Here is an 11,819-nt window from a genome sequence, read left to right on the forward strand (position 1 = left end):
CCTCACATTTCCCATCCTTTTCCCCTCACCCTTCCCACCATTTTCCCCTCACATTTCCCGCCCTTTTCCCTTCATGTTTCCCACTCTTTTTCCTCTCACCTTTCCTACCCTTTCCCCCTCACATTTCCTGCCATTTTCCCCCTTGTTTCCCTTTTCCCCCTCACATTTTCTCAACTTTTTCACCTCACATTTCCCACCCTTTTTCCCCTCACGTTTCCCGCCCTTTTTCCCCTCACATTTCCCGCCCTTTTCCCCTCACATTTCCCACCATTTTCCCTTCCCATTTCCCAACTTTTCCCCTCACATTTCCCACCCTTTTCCTTCACATTTCCCACCCTTTTCCCCCTCATATTTTCCCTTTTCCCCCTCACATTTCCCTTTTCCCCTCACATTTCTCACCTTTTCCCCCCTCACATTTCCCAACTTTTTCGTCTCACATTTCCCGCCCTTTCCCTCTCACATTTCCCATCCCTTTCCCCCTCACATTTCCCACCCTTTTACCCCTCATATTACCCTTTTCCCCCTTAAATTTCCCTTTTCCCCCTCACATTTCCCACCCTTTTCCTTCACATTTCCTGCCCTTTTCCCCTCATGTTTTCTACTCTTTTCCTACTCATGTTTCCCATTCTTTTTCCTCTCACATTTCCCACCCTTTCCCCCTCACATCTCTCCCTTTTCCCTCTCACATTTGCCACTCTTTTCTCCTCACCCTTCCCACCATTTCCCCCTCACGTTTCCCGCCCTTTTCCCCTCATGTTTCTCGCCTTTTCCCCTCACATTTCCCGCTCTTTTTCTTCACATTTCCCACCCTTTTTCCACTCATGGTTCCAGCCCTTTTCCACCTCACATTTCCTACCCTTTTCCCCCTCACATTTCCCTTTTCCCCTCACATTTCTCACCTTTTCCCCCCTCACATTTCCCAACTTTTTCGTCTCACATTTCCCGCCCTTTCCCCCTCACATTTCCCGCCCTTTCCCCCCTCACATTTCCCACCATTTTCCCCTCACTTCTCTTTCCCTTTTCCCCTCACGTTTCCTGCCCTTTCCCCCTCATGTTTCTCGCCTTTGCCCATCACATTTCCCACCCTTTTCCCCTCACCCTTCCCACCGTTTTCCCCTCACCTTTCCCGCCCTTTTCCCCTCATGTTTCTCGCCTTTCCCCCTCACATTTCCCACACTTTTCCCCCTTCTATTTCCCTTTTCCTCCTCACATTTCCCACGCTTTTCCTTCACATTTCCTGCCCTTTCCCCCTCATGTTTCCCACTCTTTTTCCCCTCACATTTCCCACCATTCTCCCCTCACATTTCCTTCCCTTTTCCCCTCATCTTTCTTGCCTTTCCCCCTCACATTTCCCACCATTTACCCCTCATATTTCCCTTTTCCCCCCTCACATTTCCTACCCTTTTCCTTCACATTCCCTGCCCTTTTCCCCTTATGTTTTCCACTCTTTTCCTGCTCATGTTTCCCACTCTTTTTCCGCTCATATTTCCCACTCTTTTCTTCTCACTTTTCTCTCCCTTTTCCCCCTCACATTTCCCACCCTTTTCTCCTCACCCTTCCCACCATTTTCCCCTCACGTTTCCCGCCCTTTTCCCCTCATGTTTCTCGCCTTTCCCCCTCACATTTCCCAGCCTTTTACCCCTCATATTTCCCCTTTACCCCTCATATTTTTCTTTTACCCCTCATATTTCCCTTTTTCCCCTCACGATTCTCACCTTTTCCCCTCCTGTTTCCCCCTCTTTTTCCCCTCACGTGTGTTCTAGATGGCTGATGCGATTAATTCTCTCGTGATGAAGTGTTGGATACAGTGTGAGCATTCAAGCAAGCCTTGCTGATGTATAATTATGTTATTGTCATTTACGTGCCCTCTGTTCTCCCCGCAGTCCCTCCCCTGTTCCGTCACCATCGCTCAGGCTGACACATCCAGGACGGGTAGAAAGAAGGCGTGTACCAAACCACTGAGGGGCGTGGCCTGACAGCGCCCGACCCTCCAATCAAATTACGAGAAAACAATCTCCACCAATGAACAGCAAAGAAGAGTTGACTGACAGACGTCAGGAAGGGCCACGATTGGCTGATGCAGCCCCCCCGGCTATAAAAGGCGAAGCGTCCATCTTGAAGCGCAGCCAGCCCACGGTAGGCAGCCATGAGGGAGCTCCCGGGCCTGCTTGTCCTTATTTAGTCCTTTGGGTGTCAATTTTGTTAAGGTTTAGTTCACCTTTCAACATTTCCAACTGTGAGGGAGCTCCCGGGCCTACTTGTCCTGATTTACTCCTTTTGGTGTCAATTTTGTTAAGGTTTAGTTCACCTTTCAACATTTCCAACTGTGAGGGAGCTCCCGGGCCTGCTTGTCCTTATTTAGTCCTTTGGGTGTCAATTTTGTTAAGGTTTAGTTCATCTTTTAACATTTCCAACTGAGCGGCTGTCTCTCATAAATCCCTTCTCCAAAAATCAGGATTGTTTTTAAAAACAATCCTACTTTAAAAAATCAGGATTTTTTTTTTTTTTTTTGCACAAATCCCTTTAAAAAATCGGGATTTTTGGCGGGATTTTTTGCACAAATCCCTTTAAAAAAATCAGGATTTTTCGTGGGATTTTTTACACAAATCTCTTTTAAAAAATCGGGATTTTTGGTGGGATTTTCACACAAATCCTTTTTTAAAAATGGGGCTTTTTGGTCCCCCCAGAGCGAAGGAAGGGGCTCTCAGCAGCTGTTGGGCCTCTGGCAGATCCAGCGCAGCGGCGCCGCGCAGGCCGCGCTCACCCAGCGCCCCTCGGGGCCCAGCGCCCCGCACTCCCTCGGCTCCCGCTGCTCCTCCTGCAGCCACACGTCCCAAAAGCTGCAAAAAACGCAAAAAATCCCGTTAGGGAAATAAAACATCACCAAAAAGTGAAACAGTCAAAGCAAGGAATGGAAAGAAGTGAAAAAATTGGGTTTAATGGCGCGAAAAAAGCCTTTTCTGAGGAGAAAATGAGGCCAAAAAAACCATTTCTGAGGGGAAAATGAGGCCAAAAAAGCCATTTCTGAGGGGAAAATGAGGCCAAAAATGTTATTTTTGAGGGGAAAATCAGGCCCAAAAAAGCCATTTTTGAGGGGAAAACGAGGCCAAAAATGTCAGTTTTGAGGGAAAAATGAGGCCAAAAATGCCATTTTTGAGGGGAAAATGAGGTGTAAAAAAGCCATTTTTGAGGGGAAAATCAGGCCCAAAAATGTCATTTTTGTAGGGAAAATGAGGCCAAAAATGTCATTTTTGAGGGGAAAATGAGGCCAAAAATGCCATTTTTGAGGGGAAAATGAGGCCCATAAATGTCATTTTTGAGGGGAAAGCAAGGCCCAAAAAGCCATTTTTGAGGGGAAAATCAGGCCCAAAAATGTCATTTTTTGAGGGGAAAACGAGGCCAAAAAAAGTCATTTCTGAAGGGAAAATCAGGCCCAAAAATGTCATTTTTGAGGGGAAAATCAGGCCCAAAACAGCCATTTTTGAAGGGAAAGTCGGGCCCAAAAATGACATTTTTGAGGGGAAAACAAGGCCAAAAATGTCATTTGTGAGAGAAAAATGAGGCCCAAAAAAGCCATTTCTGAGGGGAAAATGAGGCCAAATTTCACCCCAAATTATGATATTTTTTTTGTATAAAATTGTAATTTTTTTTTCTCCCCCAAATTCAGAGTTTTTTAAGCAAAAATTGGGATTATTCTGCCAAAAAATTGAGATTTTTCCCCCACAAAATTCAGATTATTTAACCAAAAATTGTGATTTTTTTTTGCCAAAAGTGAGATTTCCCCCAAAATTCAGATTATTTACCAAAAATTGTGATTTTTTTTTCCCCAAAAATTATTATTTTTTTCCCCCAAATTATGATTTTTCTGCCAAAAATTGAAATTTTTTTCCCCAAAATTCAGATTTTTTAACCAAAACCTTTGAATTTTTTTCCCCAAAAATTCTGATTTTTGTGTCAAAACTTCAGGGTTTTTTCCCCCAAATTCAGAATTTTTTTAAAGCAAAAATTGGGATTTTTCTGCCAAAAATTGTGGGGTTTTTTCCCGCGAAATTCAGATTTTTTAAGTAAAAAATTGGGATTTTTTTGCTAAAATTAGGATTTTTCCCCCAAAATTCTGAATATTTTTACCAAACATTGTAATTTTTTTCTCCCAAAAATTGAGATTTTTTTTTCCTGCAAAATTCAGGGTTTTTTCCCCTCAAATTCAGATTTCTTTTAACCAAAAATTGAGATTTTTTTCCCTGCAAAATTCAGATTTTTAAACTGAAAATTGGGATTTCTTTTTGCCAAAATTTGGGATCTTTTTTCCTGCCGAAAAGTGATCTTGTTTCCAAGCAAAAATTGGGATTTTTCTGCCAGAAATTGAAACTTTTTCCTGCAAAATTCAGATTTTTTTTAACCAAAATTTGTGATTTTTTTCTCCCAAATTCAGATTTTTCTAATTGAAAATTGAGATTTTTTTCCTCCAAAATCAGATTTTTTAAATCCCAAAATTCAGATATTTTTTCCCAAAAATTTGGATTCTTTCTGCCAAAAATTGAGATTTTTCCTCCCCCAAATTCAGATTTTTTCCCAAAAATTGTGATTTTTCTGCTAAGAATTGAGAAATTTTCCCCCCCAAAATTCAGATTTTTTTAACCGAAAATTGAGATTTTTTAAACCAAAAATTGGGATTTTTCTGCCAAAAATTCAGATTTTTTCCTCCACAATTCAGATTTCTTTTAACCAAAATTTGTGATTTTTGTCCCCCAAATTCAGATTTTTTTTAAGCAAAACTTTGATTTTTTTCGAGCAAAAATTGGGATTTTTCTGCCAAAAATTGAGATTTTTTTCATCCAAAATTGAGATTTTTTTCCCCACAAAATTGATGAATATTTTTGCCAAAAATTCAGATCTTTTTCCCCCAAAATTTGTGATTTTTTTCCCCCAAAATTCAGATTTTTTTCCCCCAAAATTCAGATTTTTTCCTCCAAAATTCAGATTTTTTCCCCCAATTTTTTTCCCAAATTCAGATTTTTTTCCCAAATTGAGATTTTTTTCCCAAATTCAGATTTTTTCCCAAAATGTGAATTTTTCCCCCTCACATGAAGCGGGGCTCGGTGCCGCTCTCCCAGCGCCATTTCCCCTGGCGCAGCCGCAGCCCCAGCCAGTAGGAGCTGCTGCGCTCGCTGTGCTGCAGCACCAACGCCTGGGGGACACAAAAACCGCACAAAATGTCACAAATCATCCCCAAAAACATCCCAAAAAAACCAAAAACATCCCCCAAAAAAATCCCCCCAAAAAACCCCAAAACATCCCAAAAAAAATCCCAAAAAACCCCAAAACATCCCCCCAAAAAAATCCCCCCAAAAAACCCAAAACATCCCAAAAAAAATCCCCCCAAAAAACCCAAAACATCCCAAAAAAAATCCCCCAAAAAACCCAAAACATCCAAAAAAAAAATCCCCCACAAAACCCCCCAAAAAATCCCTAAAAAATCCCCAAAAACATCCCAAAAACCCTTGGAAATCCCAAAACACCCCAAAACACCCCCAAAAAAAACCCCAAACCTTCCCCAAAACACCTTGGAAATCCAAAAAATCCCCCCAAAAATCCCAAATAACCCCCCAAAAAACACCCCAAAAACCCCAAAACACCCTGAAAAACCCCAAAGCACCCCAAAAAACCCCCAAAACATCCCACAAAAAAGCCCCAAAACATCCCCCAAAAAAACCCCAAAACATCCCCCAAAAAAACCCCAAACATCCCCCAAAACATCCCCAAAACAACCCCAAAAAAACCCCAAACAACCCCAAAACACCCTGAAAAAAAACCAAAACATCCCCAAAAACCCCAAAACATCCCCCAAAACATCCCAAAAAACCCCCAAAACATCCCAAAAACACCCCAAAAAACCTTGGAAACCCCAAAACCACCCCAAAACATCCCCCCCCCAAAAAAACCAAAAATCCCAAACCCCTCAAAGTTCCCCGAAAACCCCAACAAAAGCGGTTTGGGATCGGGGTGGGGCCGGGTTTGGGATTGGGGTTTGGGGTGTTTGGGGGGTTTGGGGTTTGGGGTTTGGGATCGGGGTGGGGCCGGGTTTGGGATTGGGGTTTGGGGTGTTTGGGGTTTGGGGTTTGGGGTTTGGGGTTTGGGGTGTTTGGGATTTGGGGTTTGGGGTTTGGGGTGTTTGGGATTTGGGGGGTTTGGGGTGTTTGGGATTTGGGGTTTGGGGGGTTTGGGGTTTCAGATTGGGGTTTGGGGTTTGGGGTTTGGGGTTTGGGGTTTGGGACGTTTGGGGTTTGGGGATTGGGGTTTGGGGTTTGGGACGTTTGGGGTTTGGGGATTGGGGTTTGGGGTTTGGGGGGTTTGGGGTTTGGGGGGTTTGGCGTTTGGGGTTTGGGGTTGGGGTTTGGCGTTTGGGGGGTTTGGGGTTTGGGGTTTGGGGTTGGGGTTTGGCGTTTGGGGTTTGGGGTTTGGGGGGTTTGGGGTTTGGGGTGTTTGGGGTTTGGGGATTGGGGTTTGGGGTTTGGGGTGTTTGGGGTTTGGGGTGTTTGGGGTTTGGGGATTGGGGTTTGGGGGGTTTGGGGTGTTTGGGGTTTGGGGTGTTTGGGGTTTGGGGTTTGGGGTGTTTGGGGGGTTTGGCGTTTGGGGTTTGGGATTGGGGTTTGGGATTGGGGTTTGGTGTTTGGGGGGTTTGGGGTTTGGGTTTGGGGTTTGGGGGGTTTGGGGTTTGAGATTGGGGTTTGGGGTTTGGGATTGGGGTTTGGGGTTTGGGGTTTGGGGTTTGAGTTTGGGGTTTGGGTTTGGGATTGGGGATTTGGGATTGGGGATGGGATTGGAGTTTGGGGTTTGGGATTGATTTGGGATTGGGGTTTGGGATTGGCAATCTGGGATCAATTTGGGATTGGGGATTTGGGATCTGGGGTTGGGGATTGATTTGGGATTTGGGGTTGGGGATTGATTTGGGATTCGGGATCTGGGATTGATTTGGGATTCAGGATTTGGGATTTGGAGTTGGGGATTGATTTGGGATTCAGGATCTGGGATTGATTTGGGATTCAGGATCTGGGATTGATTTGGGATTTGGGGTTGGGGATTGATTTGGAATTTGAGATCTGGGATTTGGGACCTGGGATTGATTTGGGATTTGGGATCCGGGATCTGGGATTGATTCGGGATCTGGGATCTGGGATTGATTTGGGATCTGGGATTGATTTGGGATCTGGGATTTGGGGTTGAGGATTGATTTGGGATTTGGGGTTGGGGACTGATCTGGGATCCTGGCTCGGGTGTCCCGGTCCCACCTGCTCCTCCTCGTTCCGCACCTCCGCCAGCCGCGCTCCCAGCTCTGCGCAGGCGTTGCGGGCGCGGCCCCAGCTCAGCGCGTCCCGCGAGAAGGAGAAGCAGGAGGAGCCGAGCGGGAGCCAGCCCGGCCCGCAGCGCCCCGGGCTGCCCAGCGAGCGGCACAGCAACCCTGGGGAAAGGGAAACATGGGAATTGTCCTGGGAAATATCCCAAAAAACCCCCGGGGAAACGGCCCCGCAGCGCCCCGGGCTGCCCAGGGAGCGGCACAGCAACCCTGGGAAAAACAACGGGAAAAGGGGAATTATCCTGGGAAATATCCCGGGAAATCTGGGAAATACCCCTGGGCTGCCCAGGGAGCGGCACAGCAACCCTGGGGGGAAAAACATCGGAGATTATCCTGGGAAATATCCCGGGAAATCTGGGAAATACCCCCGGGGAAACGGCCCCGGGCTGCCCAGCGAGCGGCACAGCAACCCTGGGAAAAGGGAAACATGGGAATTATCCTGGGAAATATCCCAAAAAACCCCGGGGAAACGGCCCCGGGCTGCCCAGCGAGCGGCACAGCAGCGCTGGGAAAAGGGAAATGGGGAATTATCCTGGGAAAGGATCCTGGGAAAATCAAGGAAAATCCAGAGAAATGATCCAGGAAAATCATCCAGGGAAATGATCCGGGAAAACATCAGGAAATTATCCAGGAGAATCCAGGGAATGATCCTGGGAATGATCCAGGGAATGATCTGGGAATGATCCAGGGAAGGATCCAGGGAATGATCTGGGAAGGATCCAGGGAATGATCTGGGAATGATCCAGGGAATGATCCTGGGAATGATCTGGGAATGATCCTGGAGAATCCAGGGAAATGATGCAGGAAAATCTGGGAAATGATCTGGGAAATCATCAGGAAATGATCCAGGAGAATCCGGGGAAATCCAGGGAATGATCCAGGAGAATCCCGGGAATGATGCAGGGAATGAGGAATCGCCCCCGAGCCGCCCACGGCTGGTCCAGGAATTCCGGGGGAAACCCCAGGAAATGCGGAATTAATCCGGGAAAGGATCCGGGAAAAGAACCAGAAAAACCCTGGGAAAATCTGGGAAAAAAATCCGGGAAAGGATCCAGGAAAGCCCCGGGAAAATCCGGGAAAAAATTCAGGAAAACCCTCAGAAAATCCGGGAACACCATGGGAAAGAATCCGGGAAAGGATCCAGGAAAACCCCGGGAAAATCTGGGAAAAAATCCAGGAAAACCCCGGGAAAATCTGGGGAAAAAACCCTGGAAAATCCGGGAAAGGATCCAGGAAAACCCCGGGAAAATCCGAGAAAGGATCTGGGAAAAGCCTGGGAAAATCTGGGGAAAAATCCAGGAAAATCCCCAGGAAAATCCGCAAAAAAAAACCCCGGGAAAACCCCGGGAAAATCTGGGAAAAAATCCAGGAAAACCCCGGGAAAATCTGGGAAAACCCCGGGAAAATCTAGGAAAAAATTCAGGAAAACCCTGGGAAAATCTGGGAAAAAAAACTGGGAAAATCCGGGAAAAAATCTGGGAAAAGCCTGGGAAAATCTGGGAAAAAAATCCAGGAAAACCCTGGGAAAAAATCCAGGATAACCCCGGGAAAATTTGGGAAAATATCCGGGAAAACCCCGGGAAAATCCGGGAAAGGATCCGGGAAAATCTGGGAAAAAATCCAGGAAAACCCTGGGAAAATCTGGGAAAAAAATCTGGGAAAACCCCGGGAAAAATCCGGGAAAACGCCAGGAATGTTTGGGGAATTTTTAGGGGAATTTCCGTTGATTTTTAGGAGATTTTCCCGAAAATTTTGGGGGGATTTTTGGTTCTTTTGGGAATTTTTGGGGGCGGGAATTTTGGGAATTTTTTGGGTGTTTTTGGTTTTGGTGTTTTGGGGTTTTCTTTTTAATTTTGGGAATTTTTTGTGGGTGGAATTTTGGGATTTTTTTCGGTTTTTTTTTTAATTTTAGGAATTTTTAGGGGAATTTAGGGGGTGGAATTTTGGGAATTTTTGGGGCGGAATTTTGGGATTTTTTTTTTCAATTTTAGGAATTATTAGGGGAATTTGGGGGAGGGAATTTTGGGAATTTTTGGGGCGGGATTTTGGGATGTTTTGGTGGTTTTGGTTTTGGTGTTTTGGAGTTTTTTTGAATTTTGGGAAATTTTGAGGGGAAATTTTGGGACTTTTTTTAATTTTAGGAATTTTTAGGGGAATTTTTGGGGGGTGAAATTTGGGATTTTTTGGGTGTTTTTGGTTTTGGTGTTTTGGGGTTTTCTTTTTAATTTTGGGAATTTTTTGTGGGGGAATTTTGGGATTTTTTTCGGTTTTTTTTTTAATTTTCGGAATTTTTAGGGGAATTTTGGGGGTGAATTTTGGGAATTTTTGGGGGAAATTTTGGGATTTTTTGGGTGATTTTGGGTTTGGTGTTTTGGGTTTTCTTTTTAATTTTGGGAATTTTTTGGGGGGAAATTTTGGGATTTTTTTTTTTTAATTTTCGGAATTTTTAGGGGAATTTTGGGGGGGGAATTTTTGGGAATTTTAAGGGGAATTTTAGGGGGAATTTTGGGGGAAAATTGTCGGGAAATTTTGGGAATTTTGGGGAATTTTTCTTCTTTTTTGGGGGAGAATTTTGGGGGGATTTTTTTTTAATTATTTTGGGAATTTTGGGGGATTTTTTTGGGAATTCTGGGAATGTTGGGAATGTTGGGAATTGTGGGAATTCCGTGCTTACCTGCCAGCTCCCGCTGCTCCAGCTGCTGCTGCCGGAACCCGAAACGCAGCTGGGTCTGATCCTGCTGCACTGCACGGACCAGTACGGACCAGTATGGACCAGTACAGACCAGTACGGACCAGTACGGACCAGTATGGACCAGTATGGACCAGCATAAACCAGTACGGACCGGTACAGACCAGTACGGACCAGTATGGACCAGTACGGACCAGTATGGACTGGTACGGACCAGTATGAACCAGTCCAGACAACTATAAACCAGTCTGGACCAGTCCAGACCAGTACAGCTCCCAGTCCCTCCCAGTTCCCCCCACTCCATCCCAGTATAACCCAGTCCCTCCCAGTATAACCCAGTCCCCCCGAATCCAATCCCAGCCCCCCCAAATCCAATCCCAGTCCCTCCCAGTCCCTCCCAGTTTGATCCCAGTCCCTCCCAGTCCCCCCCAGTCCCTCCCAGTCCCTCCCAGTTTGATCCCAGTCCCTCCCAGTCCCCCCCAGTCCATCCCAGTCCCTCCCAGTCCCTCCCAGTCCCTCCCAGTTTGATCCCAGTCCCTCCCAGTCCCCCCCAGTCCCCCCCAGTCCATCCCAGTCCCTCCCAGTTCCCCCCAGTCCCCCCCAGTCCCTCCCAGTCCCATCCCAGTCCCTCCCAGTCCCCCCCAGTCCCTCCCAGTTCCCCCAGTCCCGTTTGGTTTCTCTCTCACCCGAATCCCAAATTCTCGAGAAATTCGATTTCAGCAGCTCCAGCTCCGCCCGCAGCTCCTGGTCTGGGCAGGAGCAAATTCCCGGGATTATCCCAAAATTCCCAAAATTCCCAGGAATTTATCCCAAAATTCCCAAAATTCCCAGGAATTTATCCCAAAATTCCCAAAATTCCCAGGAGTTTATCCCCAAATTCCCCATTTTCCATGGAATTACCCCCAAAATTCCCAGGTATTTATCCCAAATTCCCAATTTTCCATGGAATTCTCCCCAAATTCCCCATTTTCCATGGAATTACCCCCAAAATTCCCAGGAATTTTCCCCCAAATTCCCCATTTTCCATGGAATTTTTCCCAAATTCCCCATTTTTCCATGGAATTATCCCCAAAATTCCCAGGAATTCCTCCCCAAATTCCCCATTTTCCCTGGAATTAATCCCCAATTTCCCAGGAATTCTCCCAAATCCCCCATTTTCCATGGAATTCTCCTCAAATTCCCCATTTTCCATGGAATTCTCCCAAATTCCCCATTTTCCATGGAATTCTCCCAAATTCCCCATTTTCCATGGAAGTACCCCCAAAATTCCCAGGAATTTATCCCAAATTCCCATTTTCCATGGAATTCTCCCCAAATTCCCCATTTCCCTTGCAAATTTCCCCATTTTCCCATGGAATTTTCCTCATTTTCCCCATTTTTCCATTGAAGTTTTCCCAATTTTCCCCATTTCCCCCCATTTTCCTCCTATTTTCCTCATTTTCCCATGGAATTTTCCCATTTCCCTTCCTTTACCCCTGGAATTTTCCCTATTTTCCCATGGAATTTCCCCATTCCCCCCCATTTCTCCCCCATTTCCCCCATTTTCCCATGGAACTTTCCCAATTTTCCCACATTTCCCCCTGGAATTTCCCCATTTTCCCCCATTTCCCCCAATTTTCCCATGGAATTTCCCCATTTTCCGCCATTTTCCCCAATTTTCCCCTGGAATTTCCCCTGGAATTTCCCCATTTCCCCTGGAATTTCCCCAGGAATTTCCCGGAATTTCCCCCAGAACTTCCCCTGGAATTTCCCCAGGAATTTCCCCAGGAATTTCCC

General features: G+C 45.9%; 1 protein-coding gene across 1 annotated transcript in view; it reads right to left on the reverse strand.

Annotated features, from left to right (window-relative positions):
* Positions 1-1,889: 1,889 nt before the first annotated feature.
* The window catches only part of LOC311164387 (uncharacterized protein), a gene marked incomplete at its 5' end in the record, with an annotated part of 12,259 nt that continues 2,329 nt past the window's right edge, over positions 1,890-11,819 (reverse strand). The window contains 5 exons of the mRNA XM_084223826.1: positions 1,890-2,840; positions 5,085-5,188; positions 7,290-7,459; positions 10,029-10,097; positions 10,730-10,787. Of these exons, the coding sequence (XP_084079952.1) occupies positions 2,643-2,840; positions 5,085-5,188; positions 7,290-7,459; positions 10,029-10,097; positions 10,730-10,787 (599 nt within the window). The 3' untranslated portion in view covers positions 1,890-2,642. The remainder of the gene's footprint in view (positions 2,841-5,084; positions 5,189-7,289; positions 7,460-10,028; positions 10,098-10,729; positions 10,788-11,819) is intronic.

Source organism: Fringilla coelebs, assembly GCF_963513975.1.
Source record: "Fringilla coelebs genome assembly, chromosome: 32".
Taxonomy (NCBI): Eukaryota; Metazoa; Chordata; class Aves; order Passeriformes; family Fringillidae; genus Fringilla; species Fringilla coelebs.